The 26,312-nt window shown below is 40.7% G+C and overlaps 1 protein-coding gene across 1 annotated transcript in view; it reads left to right on the top strand.

Annotated features, from left to right (window-relative positions):
• CDH8 (cadherin 8) overlaps nt 1-26,312 on the top strand; it is a 334,718-nt gene that overhangs the window by 128,084 nt on the left and 180,322 nt on the right. Inside the window, exon 4 of the mRNA XM_090261396.1 lies at nt 25,360-25,479. Coding sequence (XP_090117522.1) covers nt 25,360-25,479 — 120 coding nt within the window. The remainder of the gene's footprint in view (nt 1-25,359; nt 25,480-26,312) is intronic.

Raw genomic sequence — 26,312 nt, 5'->3', positions numbered from 1 at the left:
CAGTGCCATGTCACGTCTCCATCCATTTATATTCAGAGATCCTAATAACCGATGTAGGATAACCTACAGTCGTCTGCGCTTTGTTCGCTTTAAAATTACTCTTAAAGAAAAACCAGTTGATCAAGACTGAAAACAAAGGGCAGAATTCATTCCTGAGCATGTCTTTATTGTCCTTTTCCTTACCTTAACAGAATCATCTGAATAATGAAAATCTCCTCAGAATTTTTTTTTTGTATTGCTGTTCCTAAGTAATGATCAGGGCCGCTGATCCCATCAGGTGATAATGAAATAATATCAGACAATCCCCACACAATGTTAAAATTAAAGGAAAGGAGAGGTGCTGGCCTGTCTTAAGAGCTGCTCTTCTGGTGTCTCCCAGCTTTGATCAATGATCAATGAGATGTAAGTGTGGGGGGAGGGTCTTTTAAGGGGACTGCACACAAGGAAAGTATAAGACCATGTGAGGTGAACCCAGCATCGTCTCCTCTGCTTGATTTTGCGCTGTGGGCTTTGGTAAGGTAGATATTTTGTAAGTGTAGACAGCAATCCCTGTTCCTATTTAGGCTTTTCTACATGTTCACTTTTTCTTGTCCCCACGCTCATCCGTATTTTTAGATTCTGCATTGAAGAGTAACACCCAAATGGTAAAATGCATCTGTGAGCACCAGCTCCCATGTTGAATAAGCTTGTGTAATCAGCTCCCAAGTAGAAAATCAGGACTCCATCAACCCTGCAAAATGCATCCTTAAGCCTTCTTCCTGTCACTGTTCCCATAGAGTAACCAATCTCTTCGCTTCTAAAAGCACAGGTAGCTCTGACCAGCTTTGTGCTTCAGACAAGCAGACTCATCTACTGCTTTTGCTGTGTGTCTGGTATCTTTTCTCTCAATGCCCCAGACAAGCTTGAAACAAAGTTCACCAAAGGTATTAGATATGTGAATGAATCAGTGAATATACTGGCTGCTGTATTCACTTATCCTGTTCCTCTCTTCATTTCCCATGTTCTCTGTTATTTTTTCCTGGCTCTAGAGGGTGACTTTAATATTTGATACGTTATTTGGGGTAGCCTTTCATCAGGTACCTAGCTCGAGGCACCTAAGTGGGGACTCCCATGCCAAGGCCAAGGTTGTGTTTCAGACCTCTCACTGGCATCATTCCTTAGTTCTGCCAATGGTCAGTCTGTACCAGGGGGACAACGAAGAGGTCTGTGATCTGCCTCACATAAATCTCACCTTCGTCCTGATAGGAATTCGCTTATTAACAGTACATTCATTTCAACAAAACATAAAAATAAAATGATTCTTTTGCCTCCCCCACTTTATTTCTGTTCCAGTCTCCCTTTCTCCATTTCCTCCAGTGTTATCACAAAATACATCTAACGGCCATTTATTGGGCCCTTGCATTTACAAACAGTGGCTCACAGAGATAAAGCTGTGTTTGCAGGTACAGAGACTTAGTGGTTAAAAGTGTTTTCTGGAGCCAGCAGGCCTTGTTGCAAATCCTGGCTAATTTTCTTAGAGCACTGAACACTCTTCAGTCTCTTGAGACTCATCTCCACGCTTGTGTCCCGTATCAAACATGTCATTAGCCTACATGGGGCACATCATGTTAGAGAAATTGTTATAATTTTATCAATATAAGTTGTCATTTAAAAAGGGACCTTTATCTTACTACTGGTACTATAAATAGAAGATCAATGCCAGATAAATATAGTATTGGATAAATGTAATAAAATATTCATATTATTAGATAGATATTGTCTAAGCTATATGTAAATGTAGAAGTAATTAATTTTGGTATATGTGGATACCGTTGACGGCTGCAGGTTCTCATCTCTAGTCCTGCTTGGTTTTGCTATATAAAGGGCCGTTGGCAAGTGTCAGAAAAGTGTTAAACACACACTAGGATAAAACTAAGAAATCGCCTTTAGTGTAATCAGAATGGTTCGCAGGAGAATTGAATGGACGTATGTGTGTCATCATGGACTTGAAATTCATTAATGCAGATTCCTGTGTACCTGGAGTGCCCTACTGGCATGCTTCTCATATTTGGCAGAGCACCATGGTATGCAAAATGCATGTTCATGTTTCAGTTTATGCCAAGCAAGGCCTCATACAGTCAATGCCGTCTTAACCATCCCTGCCTCCAAGAGGCATGCAGTTCGGCATTGCAGACAGTAGCCCCCCTCTTTGTTTCTGTGACCCCCCACCTTCTCTTGTATTATTCTTACTATTCACCCTCCAACATGAACATCTTATTTCCGGCCTTTCCTCTGAGTGTCAGGCCTGTATGACGTGAGACAACCAGCAGTTAACACTGAATGCGTGTGTTACGGTTGCTGTGTAACAAAATGGCCACAAGCTTCACGGTTTTTACCAACACACACTTGTTATTGCATGGTTCCTGTGATCAAAGTGCCAGTGAGGACTGGGCTGAGGTCTCATCGGAGTCTCAGTGGGGTCAGGATCCAAATCTGTGGTTTCTAGGCTGCTGACAGCGTTCAGATCCTCAAGGGTCTGAGTTTCTTTGCTGTGCTTGGCCTCTCCACACAGCAGCTCAGAGCATGACCAGCAAGAGAGAGTGTCATGCATGACACACGTCACAATCTCATGGAGCATAATCACATCCACACAATCACAGGCGACCTGTCATCTTGGCTGTATCTTATTCATGAGAAGCCAGTCCCAGGTCACCTGTATTATCACTGTCCTCCTCTCTGGTTCTACACTAGCACCGATGATTATGTCCAAAGCATGCTTTTGAGCATGGCTTTCGTTAGCCACACACCCATGAGTGCCTTTGCTTTGCTCTTAGAAATGAATGTAAGTGGACTTGAATCATCACATAATAAATAAGGATCACCTTTTTTTTTTGCTATGTCTTCTCCCACCACCTTAATCCAAGAGTTATTATATCTCAATTGGACCCTGCCTAGCCTCCATCCTGGCCATCCGCATTCACTGGTCTATGCATTCTAAAGCTTTCTCTGACTGCATTCCCATTCTAATGCGTCCTCTGCAAACAGAGCTTCAGTTTCCCCATTGCTTTTTAGATAGAATTCAACATTGATAATCTGGCCGAGAATGCTCTGCATGATTTAACCATGTCCACATCCTGGGATTCTCAAGCTGTGTACTCTGTCTCGCAGGCCTGCTTTTTGTTCCTCGTGCCTGAAGGCCTCAGGGTCTCCATACATTCCATCAGTATGGCCAAGATAGTTCTAACTCCTATTCAATCTTCCTGTCTCACATTATCATCACTTCCTCCAAGCCCATTAAAGTTTCTGTCTTCTCCTCCATACAAATGATCATTGACAAATTAATTACGTGTGTAGTTGTCTGTGCTTAGCTATAAGCTCCCTGCAGGCAGATTCTGTGCTTGTTATGTTCCTTGTTGTCTTCAAGTGCCTGTCACAGAGCCAAGCACATAGCACGTATCTCAGAAAACATATCTGAAACAGACGAAATAAGGAAGGTAGGCCTACAATAACAAGCAATGTTCTCTATAATGATTTCAGTTGCAGTAAGGGAAGCAGACAAATAACCGTTCTGCAAAGAGCTTAGGTGGGCCAGGTGTTTCTTTCTCCTGATGTGTGGTCCTCCAAGGTGCCGAGGAAGAGACTGTGAGAGGCTCAGCAATGACCGGGGCACGGAACAATGTGTGATGATGCTAACAAGTCGCTGGTGCACTGACAGCATCCAAGAAACCCAGTGGCAAAGTAAACTTCAATGTCTGATAGAAACATGAGGCCTTTTGGTGTTGAAACGTTATCAAGAGCTGTATTGCCTCTCGGAGTGACAAGGCAGCTGTTCCTGAGATGTGACAAAGAGGGAATTTCTTTTAGATGATTCTCTGTCTTCAGTCTGCCTGCACAAATCAGACTGGGGAAGGCACTCTCTGCTGAAGGGAGAACACGGTCATGACTCCCTCATTTGCTTTTCTTTTGATACTCACGGTTCTCCCTCCTATTGAAAAGAAACCCATCTTACACTGTAACATCCTTTCCCTTGATGACTCAGTGTGAATGAAGGTGATTATTATTATCTTTTAATTTCTGGTCACTAGAGGTAAGAACATTGTGGAAGGCCAGAAAGTAACAATTGAGCAGTCTGTGTCCGAGGAAACTCATCAGTGCAGGACTTGGACAATGACATATGAGATTCCCTTTCTGGTCTTTTATTTTTCCGTGGCTTTAGAAATTTAGGCAGTACATGGGGATGAATACATTATTTTTATTCAGATATAAGGGATCAACATCTTCAGGCAGTAGTTTAGACAGCGTGGTATAAAATGGGATTTAATGCATAACAGGAGATGCTGAAAGGATACTCATCTTGGACAGCAGAGACCGTGTGAACTCTGGGCAGTGAATCATGGATCATGGAGGCTGCTCATTAAACATGCAAATTGGGATTCATTGTTTCTCCTCTCTGCACATCCAATTTATTTTTTAAATGGCATATTTTTATTGTTATTTCTGGAACTAAAGAACATGTATGAGTGACTTAGGAGATATTAACTAACTGATAAGTAAGAAATAATATCATGTAAAACACCTAGGTTAGTGACTTGTATACAGTATGTGCTTAGCACATCTATGCCATTAACATCATCATTATCCACATCATTATCATTCCTACTGCTATGAACCAACACTGCATTGGGTGGTTTCATCTGATCTGACGTCCACAACAACTCAGTTGGGCAGGTTATTTTTGTTTGTTTGTTTGTTTGTTTGTTTTCTTTTTATCTTTCTCCTTTTTCTTTTATTTTCTTTCTTCTTTTCTTTCTTCTTCCTTCCTTCCTTCCTTCCTTCCTTCCTTCCTTCCTTCCTTCCTTCCTTCCTTCCTTTCTTTCTTTCTTTCTTTCTTTCTTTCTTTCTTTCTTTCTTTCTTTCTTTCTTTCTTTCTTTCTTTCCCTTTTATGTATTAAATACATCTGTGGGCTCAGAGTCTTACAGCAAAATATTCTGTAAAGCTGGGATTTGACTCTCCAGTCTTACCACAAACCCCTCAATCTATTAAAGCATGATTCTGTACACCCAGAAGACACATATCATTGTATATTTAATTTGTACGTATTGCTATTGTTATCAAAATCACCATTGCTTTTAAGGTAAGTATGGCATCACTCTCTTCTCATTATCCCCATGCAAAAGCCTGTATAGTTACGTTGAAATTCCTAAAAGCAGGTGAAGAAGTCCCCAATCCTTCCTCAGTTTGGGTATAACTGATTCAGGGTGCTCCTTGAGCCATGTTTTTCAGGATGCCTTCCCTAGGGTAGGTATCCCACCATTCACTAATAAACATAAAATAAATATTTAAAGAGAAGTTCAAGTTCACCTGGAATCTGACTAGATGGTCAGATCTGTGAAGGCAGGACCATTGCTCACAAGTCTTTGGCATGTTGTTTGCATGAGTGCTTTGCACACAGCAAGCACAATCTGTGTTTGTATTTGCACGTAATTTTTTCAGCCATGACAAAGAAAATCTTGTAAGAACTTCATTATAGTCCCCTTTCTTCTTAGTTTGCAATGCATTGTTTACAAATTGCAGGTTAATGCAGTTTCCAAAAGTATTTCCCTTAATCCTTGAAGGAAGCAAAATTATGTAATATTTTTCTCTTGCATACATTCTCTCTCTCTCTTTTACATACACACATGTGCATGTGCATGCCTTGTCCCTAGATCCTCTTATTTCTGTATGTTGCAGTGTATGTGTGTTTGTGTGTGAATTTGTGTGATATATACTATCTAACTGGGAGAGAAAATAATGCTTTCTTTCCAAATCAAAGAGAAAAATGTGTAGTCTAACAAAAATATCTAGCTTCACTCACACTCTGTATACTCTGAAATATAAATTCTGTCCTGAAGGGAATTCTCTTTTCTGTCTAATGTAGTCTTCTCTTTACACATACACACATAGGGAAATATGTGCAAATTCTAAAGTTTTCATAGGAACATGAGGGATCATTAATTTTGTATCATCTTCACAAAAATGCGGGTGAGGAATTATTTATATTGAGGGCTCTCGTTCAAGGCAATCAAGTTCCAAAGAAGTGAATTTCAGCAAATGCCTAGGATGCCTCTGTCTTAAATCATTCCACATTACCCCATTGACTCCTTTTTCTTTACGAGTTTGTCAGTTCCAACTATGGTATACAGCATCAGGTAGTCTTGTTGTAAGATGGTGAAATTGCTTCTTTATGGTGGTGCTTAAAGTAATTGTGTAGGATTTCAATGGGTTTTAGAAATATGGTAAAAAGGGTGTCTAGAAAGGGACATTATGTGGTAATACAGACAGAGGTTTAGATGTAAGGGACCTGACACATAATGTGTAAATATAGGTATTACAATTACCTGTGTGGATTTCTTAATGCTTGTATGACATTTTCATGTTGTGAAACAGTGTTGTATATATTTGTTATCCCATTGATTCTTCATGATGTGACAGTCAAATGGGTGAAGTAAACAAATAAGTTAGCTTCAGAGATTTAGTGAGTTGCCCTAAGCCTGTCTGTTCCAGCCATTAGATAATAATATAAGACCACATATACTAATCATGATGCCAAATACACCTCCCATATGCTTTCCACCAAATCAAGGATAACGCTTCCATCAGAAGGAAGGGCAAGGGGACAGACAGACACAAATGGAAAGTTAAACTTCACTTGTTGGTGGTGGTTGAGCAGTAGATATTTATTCACTTAGTGAAGAGAAAGGAGAACATCTTTACTTGAGAATGTACGTATAAGGGAATTCTTTTATGATCTCCTCTCATGGTCTTGCTTCTTCTTCTGTCCCCTGAACAAGCATTTAGAAAGAAATGAACTAAGCCCAAGCAGGCAGAGGCTACTTCCCTGGCACCGGAATAAAGCATGCTAAGACCGTGTCTGGGAGGTTACTTGAAAACTGTCATGCAAACAGAATGTCCAGGGCCTTGGTATTTAGTTGTTCCGAAGCCTTAACATGTGTGGGTGCCTTGTAGAATGAATGGGGAAGCAGGAAGTTGATGTCAAAATGAGAGGGCTTCCCATCTAACGTGGGAGCTAGGGAAACAACAGTTGTCAACTGTTAAGGGGTGTATGAAATTTTATGCCTGGATATTTATGCTTATTTAAATTCTTGTACAAAATATCACAATGTAATTTTAATGACTATGCTGAAATATGTTGCAAGATATTAATTTCGGGAAAAAGTATAAATAGCTTGAAAATGATACTCTATCTTGTATTTCTTAATTTAGCATCCAAAAAAATTTAAAAACCTAGATATTCTGGTCATGATACTGTACTATTTGGTGGTAAGATACCATAGTTACTGGGAAGCATTGGGTGAAAACAGGGAGATTTATTAGTTATATTCTTCCTGACACTAAACTGAAAATGTAACATATACTAAAAGGTTACAATGCATATGTAGACATATTCCCGGCATCCTTAGCCTCGGTATTTTTCTATCCAACCTTTGAATATAAAAAGTTAGAGGAAATTTTCAGTCTACTTGTCTGTAAAATTAGAAACTTCATAATTGTCTTACTCATAAGGTTGTAAAGTTACAAAAAGAAGCTAAAGCATTATATAACACATTCAGTTAGTGGCTTCTTTTCTGGGTAATAGATACCTGTGTTGATCAGGTATAACAGTACCGTTACTGTAACTTTTCACTTAATACACTGGTTCCCTAATGAGAGTATGTATACAAAGGTCATGGGGAACTGGTTAAAATATAGTTCTTCAGCCTCACCCTCAGAATTCATGATTCAGAGGTCTGCAGTTGAGCCGAGAATTTACGTGTCTAACAAGTTCCCTGGAAGAGGCTGATTTTGGTGGTCCAGAGGCCACACATTGAGAAACACTAATTTTCGGAGTCCTGGTGGTGTGCCAAGAGGCTCTACACACAAAATTAGAAAGGTGTGACATGTCTATCATAAATTTATAAAACTTTAATATTTTTAAAATAATTCTGATATATATTAAGGAATAAAGTGCAAAAAGATGCATGATATATTCTGAAAAGAAGACAAGACAAAAGAGTTGTTCTATGTTTATAATTGTCTGCTTCTCTCTGTGAAAGGTGTCATCTAACATGACTGTCTAACTCCCTAGAGTATTTTTAAACATGCCCACCCATGCATCCTAAAATGAGGGACTCCACAAGGTCAAGTGCCATGTTTTTTTTACCTATTCTTGAATGCCCAGGTTCTAGCTTCAGGCCTGGCAAGAACAGAGGCTCAACCATCTGTTCTAACCTCTCTGTGTCTAAATGCCACATAAGGAAAGTAGAGCCAATGACAGAACCACATCGTTGTGGTTGGTGAGATAATTTTCCAAGCTGATCTTCTTGTATTGATTGGAGACAATATTTGAAAGTATTTACCCAATGTAATAAAAATGGTGAGGGCTTTCTCTGTATCACACAACTATTTAATTACAGCGAAGAGACAAGTTGATGCATATGCCATTCTACCCGAAGTCCTTGGTGTGGGTGACCGGCTCTCAGTAGGATTCTTCATGAAGTGGCCTGTGTAGTTCATAATTCAGGAGACCCCACTGCAGAGGTTTTCCTTCCTTTTAGGGACAACTCCAGCAAATAAAGATACAGGGAGAAATACAGCTTACCTTGGACTTGTTCATGTAAATTAAGCTTGTCTACTAGACACCGATGGTGCCTGTCTAAATTGCTCATCTTTTTATTAGTTACCTAATATTAGCAACTGTATTCATCATTTATTTTCATTAAAGAAAAAACATGTAGCCCTGGCTGCTGTGGCTCAGTGGATTGAGCACTGGCCTGTGAACCAAGAAGTTGCTGGTTCAATTCCCTGTCAGGGCCCGTGCCTGGGTTGTGGGCTACGCTCCCAGTGGAGGGCATGTGAGTGGCAACCAACTGATGTTTCTCTCCCTCTCTTTCTCCCCCCCTTCCCCTCTCTCTGAAGATAAATAAATAAAGTCTTTTTAAAAATAAAAATTAAATTAAATTTAAAAACACACACACAGATGCCTAGAAGGTACTCAGTAATTAGAGAGAATAAGGAGTGTCATCGTGCCTTGGTACTACAGAAAAATTACATCAATGTAAATACTTACAAAAGGAAAGTTTACGTTGTTGTCTCTAGCAATCCTCCAGGCTCTCCTGGTAGCTGTGCAGTGTGGGAGGCCCAATTTGTCCTCAGCTGTACTCTTTGGAATTCAGGTGCTAATTAACTGCTTAGCACTTCCTTGCACGGTCCTAAAAGCCCAGCCTTCTCACTTCCGTGCCTTCTAAGGTGTCTCTTTGAGTCGCCTGTTAAAAAAAAGGTGAGTTTTCCACAACGAGAATATAGTACTTTTGTAATTAAAACTTGAAATAACATAAAACCTTTTGAAGGGTGGAAGCACCTTTGGTCTCTCTAACTCACAAACATAACTGTCCCACGGGCCAGTGCGTTATGAAGTAGATTTCTTGCCCCCTCCTCTGGATTCTGATTGGGTTTCCATGGGGCAGGACTTGGGGGTCTGTGTGCATTTTAAGCACAGTCTCTCAGGGGGATTCTCATCCTAGTGCAGGGAATACAGCAGTCCCTCTCTATATCGTGGTTCACGCATCGGGGCCTCACTGTATCGCGGAATTTTTAAAAATATTATATTTATTTTATCGTGGATTTTTCGCTATATCGCGGGATTTTGTGGTACTGTATATGCACGTTGTTAAATTTACGTAGGTTTAAAAACATAAGCAATGTTTGTAAAAGTGTGGAAAAGGTTAATAAGGGACTGGGAATGGCTTATAAGTGTGTGGGAGGGCTTTATAAAGCCTTAAAATATATATAAATACTAAAATAAATGTAAGGTTCCTACTTCGTGGATTTTCACCTATTGTGTGTGTGTGGGGGGGAGCGGATCTAGACGCAATACCCACGATGAGTGAGGGAATCCTGTATTCATCCAGAGCAGACACACGTCTGCATCTTCTGACACCTTGTCGTTTGATAGTTTCGGAATACGTCCAGTGATTGTCTCCACGTTCTAATTCTCAAAGAGCTGCTGATTTCTGTGTCTTTCAGTCACACCGATCAGTATAGCATAACACATATTACATGGTGCATGGCACATAGTCCACTGCGATCTTCCTTCGCGCATTTGCTGTGAGTCAGAACCAGCTTCTGACTTCCGGTCCCACATCTGTTGTTATGGGAACCCAAGCTAGAGACCCACATATTTTAGTTTTGTTGTTGTTTTTGCAATCAGTATATTTTCTCTTATTTTTTTTCTTCCATTCTGTGTCTTCTATTTTATATCCAGCTTTTTTTTAACTATTTAAATATTTACCATTACTATTACTAATGATATTTTAACTGTTATTAAATATTTATTTGTTCTATCAGAAGGTAGCAAAAAAAAAAAAAAAACATTGCTCATGTTTTAAATTATTTCTTTAGGATAACTTCCAAACAGTGAAATGACTAAATCAAATATTTTGAATATCTATCTGTCTGTTTGTATGGCTGTACTATCAGCATGCTTGCTATATAATTATGCTATAAATATCCACAGGGAAAACACATCTGTTATTGAGTTGATGAAAGAATTAAGCAAAATGTGTGTGTGTGTCTGTGTGTGTGTGTGTGTGTGTGTGTAACACATATACATAGACAGCAGTATGTTGATAGCTGGAGGGAAAGGGAGGCAAGTAGGAGCTGGAAAGTGGGCAAAGAGGGGATAAATGGAGATGGAAAGAAACTTGACTTTGGGTGGTTACTGCACAATGCAGTATGCAGATGATGTTTGATAGAGCCGTGCGTGTGAAACCTGTATGGTTTTATTAACTTAGGTCAGCCCAATAAATTCAATAAAAAATAAAAACAAATAAAATAAAAACAAACATTTATTGGGTACCCATTTATTGCTATTAGTTTTTAGCAATCTAAAGGTAATCTAAATCTAATTTTTAGGGTTTATGTGAGGTCTAAATAGTTATAGCAAGTAAATACTTGGACTGGAAACATAGTGGTCCCTCTGTATTTCAAAGGAATGATCAAGTATCTAATTAAAAAGAAAGATTGATATTTGAAAGTAAAATAGGAGATTAACAACAATGGATTAAAAACTTGGGAGTTAGAATGATATGGAACTATAGAAATTTGTAGATTTTTCTCTTTATGCTTCTCCTTTGAAGGAGCATCATGTACAAAATTTGTATTTAATGATCACCCTGATTCCTAATTATTTTCCTGGGAAATCTGGGGAGCTAAAAAAGGTAGCTTCAGTCCCTCCCTATATGAAGTAGTTTGGGAAACATTCCTCTGGGGAATTTAAAAATAAGAAAAGCCCAGATTCCACTATTCTTTGGATATATCCTGGTGCTCCTCATTTCCCACATTTATACTCAAACATGTACAAAATATTTGCTGCCACATTTTTCTTTCTGCCTGGAGAACAGCTGTAAAGATATTAATTGTGCTTCAGTTATAAATGGATTGCCAAAAGGGACTGAGCGGGTTATGTATCTCATCAGCAGGCCCTGTCTGGTATAAATAATGAGACAGGAACTTGGTAAATTGGGTATTTGTGATAAAAACGAGATGTGATGTTATGAAGTCCCACCAGTTCCTTCTTCTGGATGCATTGATTTTTAAGGCATTCTGCAAGACTGCTAGATCAATGATTGTCTGTTACAAAATGTTGGTTAATAGAGCTCTCTTACTGGGGTCAACTACAAATTAGCCCAAAGGGTAAACACAAAGATAGTATAAATGGTAAAAGGGAAAAACTCACAGATGTTATAAAATGTAGCTGGAAAGGCACAGATGTTATAAAATATAACTGGAAAATGTATAGAGTCTTTTTTCCTATTTCATCTAAGAGTGTTAAATACGGTAACTAGGATGAATTGGAAATGGAGATATAACTAAATTGAATGAGGTACTTTATCATTTCAGTTATTTTGTTTCCCAAAATTCTCTTTGTATCTTTCAGATCTGCTAATTTTTGTTTTTGGCTTTTGTTAGCACCTACCAAAGTCACTTTTTCCCAGTCTGGCACCATGATTAAAATTTAAGTATATATATATATATATATATATATATATATATATATATATCACTAAGTGTGTTGTACAAATAAATTGATATAATTTTAATTGCTTTCTAAATGAAACCCAATTTTGGAAGAAGACTTACTTCAATGTAACCACCATTTGGGATGGAATACACCTACACACAGACATGTATACTATTAATTTCTTATGGCAAAATCAATATTCTGAAAGTATAGAATATCCTTGAACTTGATCTCCTTGTCATATCACACCATCAGGGAAGGGTTTATTTACCCACCTTTAACTGCCCTTCACTTTCCCCCAGCAGGACTGGGAGTCAATATGCTCTGTACACACCCTGGTCCTTGGATATATCGTAGCTATATCCTGTGCAGTGACATTTCCATCTGTGCCTCTGCCCTGGTAGGCTGTGAACTCACCAAAGGCAGGGAAGGCCCCTTCTTCATTTTTGATATCCCAGGGCCAAGCACAGCTTGGAAGTGTGCAGCAATCAATAGATATCTACAGAATGAGCAGAAGAAACTAAGGAAAGAAAACAGAAAGAAAGATATAGAGAATGAAAGAACAAGATAAAGAGATACAATATTATTCCTCCTGCTAATATTTGGTTAAATGACTTAAAGTTATAGTCTGCATCACATTTACCAGTGTATCTTCAGGGCTTAAAGCATAACCAATCAGTCCATTTCTCCCTCACCCTCCCTTTCTCTTCTTTCCTTTTTATACCTTCCCAATCTGAAAAATAAACAAGCAAACAAAAAACCCTTAAGATGATGGCACAACCTTAATCACTTGTAAACTTAATGTCTCACATGGTTGGTTACCTGTAAGGATTACATATGTGTGAATTCCTTCGTTGTATGGTTAGGTTTCAGACATAAGAGCAACCTTGACTATTTATAGTAGAGTACCAGGACTTCCAAGTTGAACACTCTAGGCTGGAGGAGAAAATGAGGCCGAGTTAAAATCGTATTAACTATGTCTTAATGCATTTATTCGACGGCGTTGAGCCTGTTTCCCGATCTATAAATGGAGACAGTATCTACTTAATAAGTATATTTGGAGTGTAAACATGTGTTAGGGAAGACATAGAACCCTGCACATTGTGTAGCATGTAGTCGGAGATGATTGATGGTAGCATGGTCCTTGTTCCAACTAGAATTTGGAATTATGACCAGGTGATATTTCCCTAACTCTTTATAGATTGAAAGTCACTGTTTTTATAAGAAGTAAAATTTAATTTAAAATACACTAATACCAGAATACAAATACTATATGCCTCCCCTTAAAAAATAAAAATAAAAAAAGAGTAGAAGTGTTGGCTTTGAGTCAAATGGAATTTGACCTGAGTGATAGTGTCTTAAATTTTAATCTGAACTCTCGTAATTAGAGATGGCGATACTCTGTACCCTAGTTTTGGCTGTTATAAAAAATCTCTATAAACTGGCTGGCTTAGATCATGAACATTTATTTTTTACAATACTGGAGTGCTGGCAACTCCAAGATCTGGTGGTGTTTGGTAAGAACCTGCTTTCCAGCTTGCAGATGGCTGTCTTTGTGCTCTTTCCTCACACAGTGGAGAGCAGAGAGAGAAGCAAGCTCCTTTTTTCTCTACTTGTGAGGACACTAATTCTATTATGAGGGCTCCACCCTCATGACCTCATTACCTCCCGAAGGTCCCACCTCCCAATACTATCAGATGGGGCTTAGAATTTCAAGATGTGAGTGGGGGAAAGGGGGCACAAAAATGCAGTCCATAGTCTCCTGTTGATGATTTTCCCCCCATAGGAATTAAGGAGCTTCGCTATGTAATGTTAGTGAAAAATCTAGCAAGAAGTAGTTCAAGTTCAAGAAATGCTGTTTACATTTATTATCTCTGGTTTAAGTAGAATTTCCTCAAGCACATACTAGCAGGATAGGCAGAAAATTCTTATTCCTGTGGATCATAAGAAAATCTAGAGCTATTTACTTATTAACAAGAAATGATCTACCAGACTTCAAGCTCTACATTGGGGAAAGAAAGTCCAGTCCTCCTCCATCTCTGGCCCCTCCACTGACCATTGCTATTGCCCTTCACTATCCCATGATTCTGTTGATGCATGCTCTAATGGAATCCTCTACTGAACTTCTCTGCCAGGCCTGCGCTTGCACTGCATGGGAGGGAGCATTGAGGCAACTCATTCACTCTGGGATAAGCTTGTCTTTGACGGCCAACTTTCAGACTTGGGCTTATACTGATTGCCTTCATGGATGTAACTGCATCCCTCCTTGGTGCAGAATTATACACCCTTGGTGCTGTCAGTCACTCGTGGAATTTAGCGTCTTTGTCCTTCTTCCTAGTCCCTGGGAGGGACTTTACATATGTTCATGATACTTTCCACCTTCTAAATCCCCCACCAAATAGTCTTTAGTCCATTATTTTTTCTGTAGGAAATCTGTATGAGTTCCTATAAGGGTTTGATGTCATACTAGCTTTTGTTACAGCTGCAAAAGTGGACCCATTGATAGGAAGAAAGATCATGACAACCCTCTTTAAAAGGAGGGAAAATTCCTACAGTTTCTCTTCTAATTATTTAAATTATGAAAACACGACAAAACAACAGAATTGATGCATAATTTAAAATTTCAGTGGACAAATTTGCCTTATTAATTGCTGAATGTGTCTTCCTGAAGAAAATAACTATTTATTCATTTATTTATTTATTTACATAATTATTTAACAAATGTTTACATGCAAGAGTAAAATAGAAAAATCTTGGTTCATGTCTCCTGAACTTCAAGATGTAAAATTCAGAGCCAGTATAGTGCTTGTTCAGTGGTTACAAAGGCCAGTTTGGGAACCCCTGTAACTGGTTTGACATACAGGCTGTATTCCCTTCTTTTTGACTGGAGATAATCATAACAGATGCTCAAAGGTTTACTGCAAAGATTAGATGAATGAATATTTTTTAAAATATTTTATAACAGACATTGGTCTTACCATTTGTACAACTAGGACAATGTAAGACTATGCTTATGATGTGCAAATGAGAGATGAGCTTAAGGAGGAATGTGTTGCCCTGGCTGGGTCACTCAGTTGGTTAGAGTGTTGTCCCGATACACCAGGCTTGCAGGTTTAATTCCTGGTCAGGGCACATACAAGAATCAACCAATGAATGCATAGCAAGTGGGACAACAGATAAACCTCTCTCTCTCTCTCTCTCAAATTAATACATAAAACAGAAAAGAAAGGAGGTATGGGTTAATTCTGGAGAGGAGGACTAGATGGGGAAGTCAAGAGAATAAGAAGGAATATTGTTTTCAAAAACCTTCCCTCTGAAGGAGAAAATCTGTATGCACTGTGATTTATATATAAAAGTAAAAGGTGCCTCTGGAGACAGTCAAATAAAGTATTTTTAGAGTTCAGAAGAGAGACCGGTTTATTTCAGGAATACCTCACTACACCTCAGTCTGGATCTGAACGAACTAGGGGCATGAGTTGGGGAAGCATAAGCTTGAGCAGTGTGTGGGGACAGGATGGTTGGGCAGGTTAGAAAACTCCGGTGAGCGGTGTAACAGAGCTGGGTAAATCCTTTCCTAACTTTTCGTTTTCTTTCATCCCCAAAGCCATTAACCTCTTTGGGGGGAACTTTTTCTGATATGCAATCCCACCTCTGAACTTTGACTCATGACATCCTGCTTCTTAAATCGAATCTCAACATCTTGATCTAATTTAAATTGAGGCTCCGCCCCCCAGATCTTGCTTAGCTGTTTTGCTTCCCCTCCTGCGTGATCCAGCGTCTTCCTTTCACTTCCCCACTTGTTGTGAGTTAAGCGTTTCATTTTCTGCCTTCCCACTAGTCCATCCTTCAAGAAAGCAAGAATCCTCTAAGTGGGAAGTCCCTTAGGTGCCTCAGAGAAGGCTTGACATGCAGCAGGAGCTCCATGAAGGGCCCAAACAGGAGATAAACCCCACTCACCTCCCTTTTAGCCACGTCACTAATGGCAACAGGGTCAGGATGGCATGTTTCGGGTGAGTTAGTGAATACCTATTTTTTAAAAATCTTCTTCAAACTATAGCTCTGTAATGATTGCCCCATAAAACCTGTCATGTCCAGGACTTTCCTTTCCCAATAGCCCAGTGACTCAGTGGCTTTTACTCTGCCAGGTTTGCAATTCGGTAGGAGAGTTACTCATTTAGTCTCCCACACTTATGGGAAAAAAAAAAATCCAACAACTGTGTGAGGTGATGGGTGTGTTAATTTACCAGATTGTGGTAATTATTTCACAATGTATACCTACATCAAAGCATCACATGGTACCCCACCTTAAACATATTACAATTTTTTGTTCAGTTACACCTTAATAGAGCTGGGGGAGGGGAGCCACAACCACACTATTGCCATTTTTAAAAGTCTGGCTTTTAACTAGAGAATTAAGCTTATTTCAAAGGAATTTTTAAAATGAACAGCTACTGCAGTTGGTATATATCTTTTTTCTCCTGCATCTTGGCATCAAATCCACTTTATCAAACACAGGTGGTGTACCCCAGATAGCCCGGGCTGTGGCCCCACTCAATGTCCCCTCGCCCAGGGGTTAGTGGGTATATGTCATCCTTATGAAGCCTCAGAATAAGAGTAGGGAGTAGGTGGCATCATTCACACTTTTTAGACTAATAAACTGAGTCTTAATCATGTTTTATAATAATTCCTTGCTGCCTGCAAGTGACAAGTCCATGATATAGAATATAATCTCAATCTTATCATAACATGAACAAAACCTTCTGACATTGTAACTGTAGTATGTACATGTTTCCCACTACGTCATGTTGGTGTCTGCTAGAAATAAATTTAACATAGATTTTCAGAGTTTCTGGGAAGAAAGCAAAAGCATGGGAAAGCATTGCCCGAATGAACTTCAGGCAGGACACAAACTCTTAACTCTGCGGCACATCCTTTACCCACATCTAAGTGGGGGCCCTGTACTCAGTCCATGCCATGCAAATCGCCTTGTATGACGGCCTGAACGAGTCTCTATGAATGAAATGGAATGAATGAAGTGCGCACGGCCCTGGTAGCGTCATTGTGTAAGTTCAGGATGGAGACGCCGCCCATCTCGAGCACTACCGGTGCTGGTTTGCTGCTGATGTGTGTCGTCGGCAGCCGTCCGTCTCGAGAGACGATGGTGTAGCTTCTTAAGAGTCTATCTGCACCGCCGAGAATGGCTGTGCAGTCCGACTCGGGAGTGACACGGTATCTGTCTCCTCCCGTGTTGAATCGACATCTTGCGATGACGCTGGAGTGTCCTCTCCAGTGAAGCTGAAGCTACAGAGCCTGGGCAGGGTGATATGGAGGGTCTGCTGTTGCCCATGCAGCAGACACCCCCTCTCTTCGCAGCTGAAGGGTCCAAGGGAAAGACGGAGTCAATACAGCTTGGCTTCAGGTGCGCCGCAGGAGTTGCCGGTGTTGACTACAACGTCAAACCGCCTTAGGGACTCCGGCTCGGGATTTTCTGTCGGGGTTTACTCCCTTAGCCTTTCCCCTGAAGAGGTATGCCGCAAGGCAGCGGAGGTTTTTTGGAGTCAGAGTTTTCCTTCTCTGATGTGCCCTGATTGGAAGATCGAACCAGCGACACTTAGCTCGCAGGCCGACGCTCAATCCACTGAGCCAAACCAGCCAGGGCTTGCTGATGCGTGTATAGGCTCGCATTCCACAGGTAACAGATTAGCAAAGGCTGCATTGCTGCGAAAGGGCTTCCTGAGAAAAAGAAAACATGCCCTTTCCTTTCGTGTTCAGAAAGAGTCCTTCTGGTTCTGAAAGCCTTTATTTACACACATGGAGCTGCAAAACAGACAGCTTATTAGTTTCCACAAGCAGGCCTCCGATCGTCCTCATTATCTGTTTGCAAAAGCCGCGGGGAGGCCTCCGTGCCGGCGCTGTGGGCGCGGGCGGCAGAAGGCACTTCTCTCCTGTGCGTGGTAAACATGGCCGAGACGTCCCAGCGACATATTTTCATACAATCTTTTCCGTCTCTCTCACCCGATGCACGTTCCAGATGTTCGCTGCAACAACGCGTGCGTGAATGGAAGACATCTGTGTGCTCAAATGCATTTTCTGAAGGGTTTAATTGTTCCAGAGACTTTCGGGCTCATTTGAAAGGCATGTGAAGTGTGTATGGATGTTTCATCAAGTGACAGAGCTGTTTATCCCTTTAACGCTCCGGAGCAGAATATGGAAACTGAATTTTATTTCCCTAGCCCGCGTCCCCAATCCCAGAGCCAGGGAGATGACAGGATCCATTGCGGCGCTGTCCCTTCGCCCGACTGCAGTTAAGCATGGAGCGTGGAGGGTCTGGCAGCAACGTGTCACTGCGAGCTGAGCGGCAACGCAGGAAGTGCACACCCAGTGCGGAGGGGAGGGACCTTTGCAGGAGTAGACGGGCTGTGATGCTGTAAGGTTTCCTGGGGCGTCCTGTGTCTTTAAAGAAGTTTCTGCAGCGGCGTGGCGAGCCCTTGCTGCCTCTGCCTCCTATCCCGCTGGCTTTTATATGTCACAAGAAGGATCCCCAGCAAACAGGAAGGATTGGATCTCCTACTGTCACCCTGGCATAACTGTCCTTGTTAACTAACAGCCATTCAGAGCAGAAGTTCCTAGAAGGAAGGGGGGCCTTATCTTACTGCCTATTGGAGAGGGTACAGCGCACTGCTATTTGCCCTGGAGCTCGGTTGGGGAAGAATTCTCCATACACAGGGTTAAAGAAAGAAGTCATCCTTTGTACTGATTCTCCGTAAAGTGTCCCTTGGAGGCTTGTATATGTAGCATTTGCCTTCTTTAATCAAACAGTAAGACTGGGGGGAAAAATGCTGCTATGACTCTGGCCATCTTTCTCCTGGGGGATTTGCCTGAGGCCCTTCAGGACACATAAATGTTGAAAGACTATGGTTGCCTGCAAGAGATGGGAAGAAAAATGCATTGGCTGCTCCAGTTTCTTTCTCCCTGTTTAATCTCGGCTCTGCTGCCAGTGGGGGTGGGGGCGTTGGGGGAAAGCATGACAAACAAAAATACAAACAAACCTCTAGAAGTACATGCCAATCAGATATCTCAGAGGACTGTTCCATAAAACTAAAAAAGTGATGGATTTGTCGTGACAGTTAAAGAAACTCAAGGCCAGAGGCTTCAGCTTCTAGTAAGCGATAATTTAAATGTCAACAAATCGTACAGGTCCTGGGAAATTATCGCAATGGGATTCAACAACGGGCACAGAGGGTTTCCATGGCAATGCTTGCACCGCACCATTACCCCTGTGTCACCTAATACCTGGGAAAATTAATAAGGAGGATGGGGGAAGGTGGGGGAAGGCTTGAGTTTTATTAAGATAATGAAGGCAGTGGTATTGTAGGTATGACCTGTGATGCCTATGATCTTTGATGTATGGGAATGTTTAAGGAAGACATCTTCAGAGGATGGTGCCAGACATTCTCTCTGTGGATTTTATGTACTGAACTTGGATCAGGGGCCCTAGAAGGTCGCCTAAAAAGTCTGAAGATGGCCCAACCGGTGTGGCTCAGTAAGTTGGACATCTTTCCACAAAGCAAAAGGCCACTGGTTCAATTCCTGGTCATGGTGCATGCCAAAGTTATGGGCCCCGTCCTTCATCGGGGCGGGTGAGAGGCAACGGATCAGTGTTTGTCTCACACATCGATGTTTCTCTTCTTCTCTTCCTCCTTTCTTCTCGCTAGAAATAAACAAGTGCCTTAAACAGTTGCAAGATGGTATTAATTTCCACTATTGGCGAAGGTGCTGCCGCTCCATTTCCCCACCTGCCACCTGAATGCTTATGCTCTGAAAATGTGTCGCAGGGCCCTCGATGCCAATGGCGTTGGCGCTGTTGTCATCATGAGCGTTCGCTTTTCCAGTGAGCACATTGTCACGCTGCACCAAACCTTTGTTTCCCGGCTCAGGGTGTCAGCGCCAGCATCTTTCTTTCTGAATAATGTGCAGAATTGGTGTGCTGACTTGCTCATAAAACAGGATAGCCTCGCAAACAGAGCTGCGCTACCCCGACCCCGACGTCTTATTTTCTCAGAGACCTTTTATCTTCGTTTGTCAGCAGACTAGAACCTCTAACCTGGCAGTGTAGATTCTTTGATGGTTAATTTTGCTTGTAATGTTTGCTTTCATTATGCGGGGTGGGGGGGTGGGGGGGGGATGGGTCCTGCCGTTGGTGGAAGGCACTTGAAGGTGTTGCAAAAAGCAGTTGATCCTGGGAGCCCTCTGTTCGTGAAAGTCCAAGCAGAACACGGGCCAGTCTCAGCCACAAAACTGAATGCAGAAAAATGGGTCTACTAAAAGCAGAATTCACCTTGGAATTGCTGTGTTCATACTTGACTGGTTGCTGGCAGGATGAATAGTGGTGGCAGGGATCAGTTTTGTTGACAACAGCTGGAAATACAACAGCTATATTATTATAATAGGATCAGCATCGGGTTGGGCTATAATAGGGGCTTTCTTGGAGCAATGGCACGGTGTCAAATTTATAGGCACTAGCTAAATGAGTCTCTTGTATCCCTGACAAAAGGACAGAAACAGTTCCAAATGAAAACACAAACAGAGAATCCTGTTATATTTTGTGGGTATTACTCAGGGTCCTATTTATCACACACCAACACTTGCTGCTTTGAAGAAACATTATCCTGCAAGGTTTACACTTTTCAATTTGCCTCTGTGGTCTGCCTTCTGCATGCATTTCCACGGAGAAGCCTGCGCTGCAGCTTGGCTGGAAATCTTTTCTCCTGCAAGATTAACCGCAAAGCATCCATTTCCCCCCCTCCGGGGAATCACTTGACAAATGCATCCCCCAAACCTCCACACACACATCTATTCCAGCACGTACAGGTGCGTCAACAGTTCTGAATCACTTTTTAGGAAGAATATCATCCTTGACGGAAAGGCCTTTTCCTTTCCAGATGCCTCAAGTTGAAGGATGCAGGTTTCCCCGAGAAGCTGAGCATCAAGCAGAAAGTAGCCCGGGTGCGGGTGTGGGTTAAAGCTCGCCTGGACTCTGCTGCAGTCCTCGGCCCAGTAGTTCATGTTGGCAAGTATGTGGGATTTGCATGGGCTGGGGGATTGAAACGACACCCATTCAAATGACATCAAGAAAATGACATGGACGATGGACCCAGTGCCTGCCTTTGTGCTTATGACATCAAAACACATTTTATTTCTGAGCCCACAGCAATTTTTGTATCACAGAGGAAATGGTCATGAGCTGGACTGGATGGGAGAATGTGAGATTGTGTTTGCGTGTGTGTGTGTGTGTGTGTGTGTATTTTCTTTTGTTAAAAGGACATGAACGTATTGCCACATTTAGAAGTGTCTTTTTATTCCCTACCCCCAAATGTAAGGAACTATTCTACTACGAAAATGATTAAGCAGAGCTACGCTTATGAATTGCAACATCACCACCACTTAAAATCAGTTTACTGTTATTCAGCCTCACATGTGCATACACATAATGTCCCTAGAATAGTGACAGTAAACTCTCAGAAATATTGTGTTAATAACTCTTCTGTACCCTTTGCATAAATTATTGCATTTAATTATCTCAACAAGCCTAGGGTGCAATGATTACTATCAGCCTCCTTTTTAACAGATTAAGGAACTGAAGCTTAGAAAGGTTTTGTTGTTTGGCTCAGGATGCAGAATTAGTAAAAGTTGGGAATGAAATAGAAACCAAATGATCTGGTTCAAGATAGTTTGACTCTAAATTTACCTTCTCAGCCAGTTTTCTATACTTAATATTTTCTCATTTGATCCTCACACAAATCTTTGAGATTTGAAGAATAAAAATTAACATCTTTGTGCATGAAAACACTGAATCACAGAGCGTGCAAATAATGGAAATTTGTCTCCTTACTCCTGCCTCTGTTTGGTAATGTGACTGTGGGTTGCCTCTCATTATAAGATAGCATCGGGTTACAATAAGCAACAAAAATAGATATGATAATGATCAGCCTTGTGGTAGTAAACTCCTGAGGCAATTTTCCCAACTTCCTTTTAACAAAAAATCATCTCCATGGCTCTATATGCGGTATGAATGATCTAAAAAAGACTTCACTTTTACAAACACATCTGAGTTCAAGTTCTTCAAAGTAATCACAATAGAAATAAATGCTTGTGTGGCAAAGAGTGAAATTAATTTTTCTAATCCTCATCTGAGGATATGTTTATTGATTTGAGTAGAGAGAGAGAAGAAGCGGGAGAGAGAGAGAGAGAGAGAGACATTGATGTGAAAGAGAAACATCAACAGGTTGCCTCTCCTATGTGCCTCAACTGGGGATTGAACCTATAACCTAGGTATATGCCCTGACCAGGGATCAAACTCACAACCTGTTGGAGTACAGACAGTGTTCCAACCAACCTACCCACCTGGTCAAGGCTGAAGTTAATTTTTTAAAAGTCTGGTGCACAGTATAATCGTTCTGAACTATAGCTTTATATCAGAACTGCCTGAGAAGATTTTTTAAAATCCTCCACCATCACCTTTATGTTGCCATCCCTAAGATCTTTTGAAAGGGACCACAAGGATCGAAGTATTTTTCCAAGCTAGATTCTGATAAGCAGGCAGAGTTGGTACTCCCAGGCTTAGCGTGTGGTGATTTCCATGCTAGGCCCCTGCATATATTACTTTGTTTAACCCTCATCCACTAAAAGATAATTTTGGTGATGACAGGGATTTTTAACTCTCTGTTCCATTCTCTTTCCAGTGCCCAGGCAGTGATGGGAACGGAGTGCTCACACTCATTAATTTCATATCGTACTGAGTATAAAACTTGACTTTCTTTTTCTGATAATGTATTACTTCATAATGGGGAAAAACATTTCCCCTCCAAAACAAACAAACAAACAAAAAAGAAAACTCAGAGAAAACACACGAGACAATGAAACAGCAAAACGAAAAATGGGGGCACATTCTGCATGGAAGAGTTCACCCTTCTCATTTGTCTCTGACCTCCGTCAGTTCTGTCAGTGACTCTTGGATTCGTTCTTGTACTTTTTCAGAACTAATTTTAGACCCAGAGAAAAGTTGCAGAAATAGGTCCTGTATACCCCTCACTCAGCCTGCCCCCAGCCGAGTATGTTGCGTACGCTTGGAGCAAGGGCCAATCGCGTTGATGTCCATCTTTGTTGTCATTACCAAGGGTTAATGTTTTGTCCCCTCTTATCAGGACTTCTGCTATAACCTCATAACTAGTCTGATCTCCAATCATCTACATCCCTGCCTCCAGTCGAATCTGGGAGCACAAAGAGAAAGAGAGAGGCCCGCCATGTAGGTCTGATCTCTCAATGAAATGTCCTCTCTATTTCCTACTGGATAAAGCCAGTGCCTGCTCCCCCAATCTTGGTATTCAAATGCCCCCTGAATCTTATTCTCCAACCTTAGCTTTGATGGCCAACTTTTCCTGTCCTCTCTCCTCTTGAGTGAATTATTCTGGAACTTTTTTCTCACTATCTTTCTCTCACCTGCAATGTTTTTTGATCCGGTTCTTCGCCATCCCACACAGTATCTGTAGTTACAGATATTGTACTTTCACGGGCTTACTTTCACCAGCTGGTTGACGAGTTACTTGGGAAAGCGAGTCTCAAGTTTGTTTTCTTTTTTATGTGGTTCCCAGTGTCTGGTGGAGTGACATTCAGTGTATTTTTTTTTCTTCTAACTGGATTTTATAGAACCTCTGAATCATTATTCTGAGTAGAGATTTCAGGTGTACAGGCCCATCAACTGCTCAGAAAATATTATTGTTACATTGTTCTGTGTAGTATGCATATTTGAAAATGCCTCAGAGATTTTGACTGGCAAGATCTTAAAAAAGCTCTACCTTCTTTCAGTGAACACAGAAGTATGCTGACCTCCTTCAGGTGTGAAATAGTCTTGCCCTCATTGCTGGGAGTGTTAATATTGATGGCTGGAGAGAGCTGCCTGGCCCAAGGTCAAGGCTCTATTCCCAGGGGGATTCTAGGACCTTGGCCCCATTTCCCCCAATGATATCCCAGCTCTGAAGTCCCCAGTGGAGTCCATGAGGCCTTTGTTGTGATGGCATCACAACCCAAGTGCTCTTTTGGCCCAAACTTATCCTTCCCCTTCCCCAGATACTGTTCAAAGAAGACTCCCCAATACACATGCTGCAAGAACTCTCAATCTTAGAGTCTGCTTTCCAGGAAACTCAACTGTGATGCTTACCTACAATTCCTCATGAAATCATCCACTCGTTCCATTAGCAAATAGAAGTTTTGATCATTATTATGTGTCCGACACCTGCTGGATGAGGAAGATGTTGATGCTGCCCTCATGGAACATGACACTGTCACACCGGACTCCTCCCATTTCTCCCTGGTTTCCGCAGTTCCCGCAATTACCCACAGTCTCTCAGAGTATTTTGCCCTTACTTATACAAGACGTAACTGCTTAGAATTTCTTCCCTGCCCTTCTTGTGGTTAAACTACCTGTCTTGAGTAATTTAACTCAAATGCTATATCTCTCAGAAATCTGTGTTCCTGATGACACTCTCTGCTGGACGAAGTGGGGACCCAAACTGGTGTTATGGCATTCAGCTGAATGTCTCTCTATAGCTGCCTGTCCCTTCCTCTTCCTTCCTGCCACTGAACTGTAGACTTCTGGCCTCTAGATTTTGTCTTAGTATATATTCTTCATATCCAGCAAACCATATGTGCTTAACTACTGAGTGAGGGAATAAAAAAATGATTAATCTGAAAAAAAAAGATTTTGCTTCTGTTTCCATAAGGCCTCATTACCTAAATCTATGGATGAATTGGTAGTTCCAAACTAATTGTACATTCTGAGGAATTAAATAAGATGGATAAACTATCCCTCTGATGTTTCTGGACAGCTTTTACCAGCAGCCATATTTTTAATATATATTCACTTGTGCTTTTGCAAAACTTCAATGCTACATGTTATCTTGTATTATTAAGCTTATGTTTCATATTTCTTTGGTACGTTTCCTTTTCAATATTCTCCAAGCCTACATGAGTCTGATAGTAGCTTCAAAATGAAAACTACAAAGGAGCCTTAAACAATAAAGCATCTAAAGGGGCTATCTTTGTATGGTACTTCAGCCTAGCAGTCCTCTTTCTTTTAAAAGACTTGAATATCGTTGAAGTTATGATGGAGTAGTTATCTCCATATCTTTAAAAAGATTTCTTTTCTTCCTGATTCCCACACATGGATTTCTGTATGATATGCTTAGCAAATTTTAGCTCTTGGCAAAGAATCCTGCGTTAATTATTGTCTTTCTCGCTCTCCCCCCCTCCTTTTTTTTTTTAGGTACGTCTGTCACTAATGTAACAGCCACTGACGCCGATGACCCAGTTTATGGCAACAGTGCCAAGCTGGTTTACAGCATCTTGGAAGGGCAGCCTTATTTTTCCATTGAGCCTGAAACAGGTTTGTGAACTAAATTTTGAATTCTATTCACCATGTTATTGCTTCAGGGAAACATTTTTCTTGGGATGTGGATTATGAAATGTTACTGTTAAGTACTTTACTGCCTGTATCAATAATATTTGAATGTGTTATTTCTGTGCAATATGAGGTACCTCACAAGCCCAACAATCATTTTGATACTGATTAAAATGAATTACAGTCCCTTTATACAATATCACCTATTTAACAGATAGATAGCCTACCACCATTTTTTTATGCTGGGGGCAGGGCAGGGGGCAGGTGCTATACATCAGGCAGACTTCAATATCAAATTTAAGAATAAATTTAGTTACTGTGTATTGGCTGTATGATGCTTGGCTTATAAATCTAAGTATCAACTTGCAGATCTGTAAAGTGGGTAGGGGATAAAGCAATAAATATCAGTTATACGGTGCATGACACCTGGTAACAATTCAAGTGATAGATATTTTATTTGCTATTAGATTCCTCATTGTAAAACAGATACTGACATCTACCCACTAGAGTTTTTACAAATATATTATTATGTAATATGTTTTACTATCATTATTACCAATATTAAACCTAGCCAATATTCTGAGTCTGGTGATACGTATTGTAGAAACCATAATTTTATAAAATAATAGATTTTGCAAGTGAAGATATATCTTTTTATTTTTTAATTTTAATAATATATTTAGAGAGTAAAGCCATCTTGTTAGACTTTTTATAATGCCTGGGCTATTTTGGTGGCACACTTAAAAATGATCACAAATACCAATATGTTTTGTGTTTATTCTTCTTCTGTATCTGGTGGTTTACTCTGCAAATTTCCA

This window comes from Furipterus horrens, unplaced genomic scaffold, assembly GCF_987537825.1.
Source record: "Furipterus horrens unplaced genomic scaffold, mFurHor1.1.pri manual_scaffold_13, whole genome shotgun sequence".
In the NCBI taxonomy this organism is placed as follows: domain Eukaryota; kingdom Metazoa; phylum Chordata; class Mammalia; order Chiroptera; family Furipteridae; genus Furipterus; species Furipterus horrens.
Note: the sequence above shows the minus strand (reverse complement) of the source record. Positions and strands in the feature narration are given on the sequence as shown.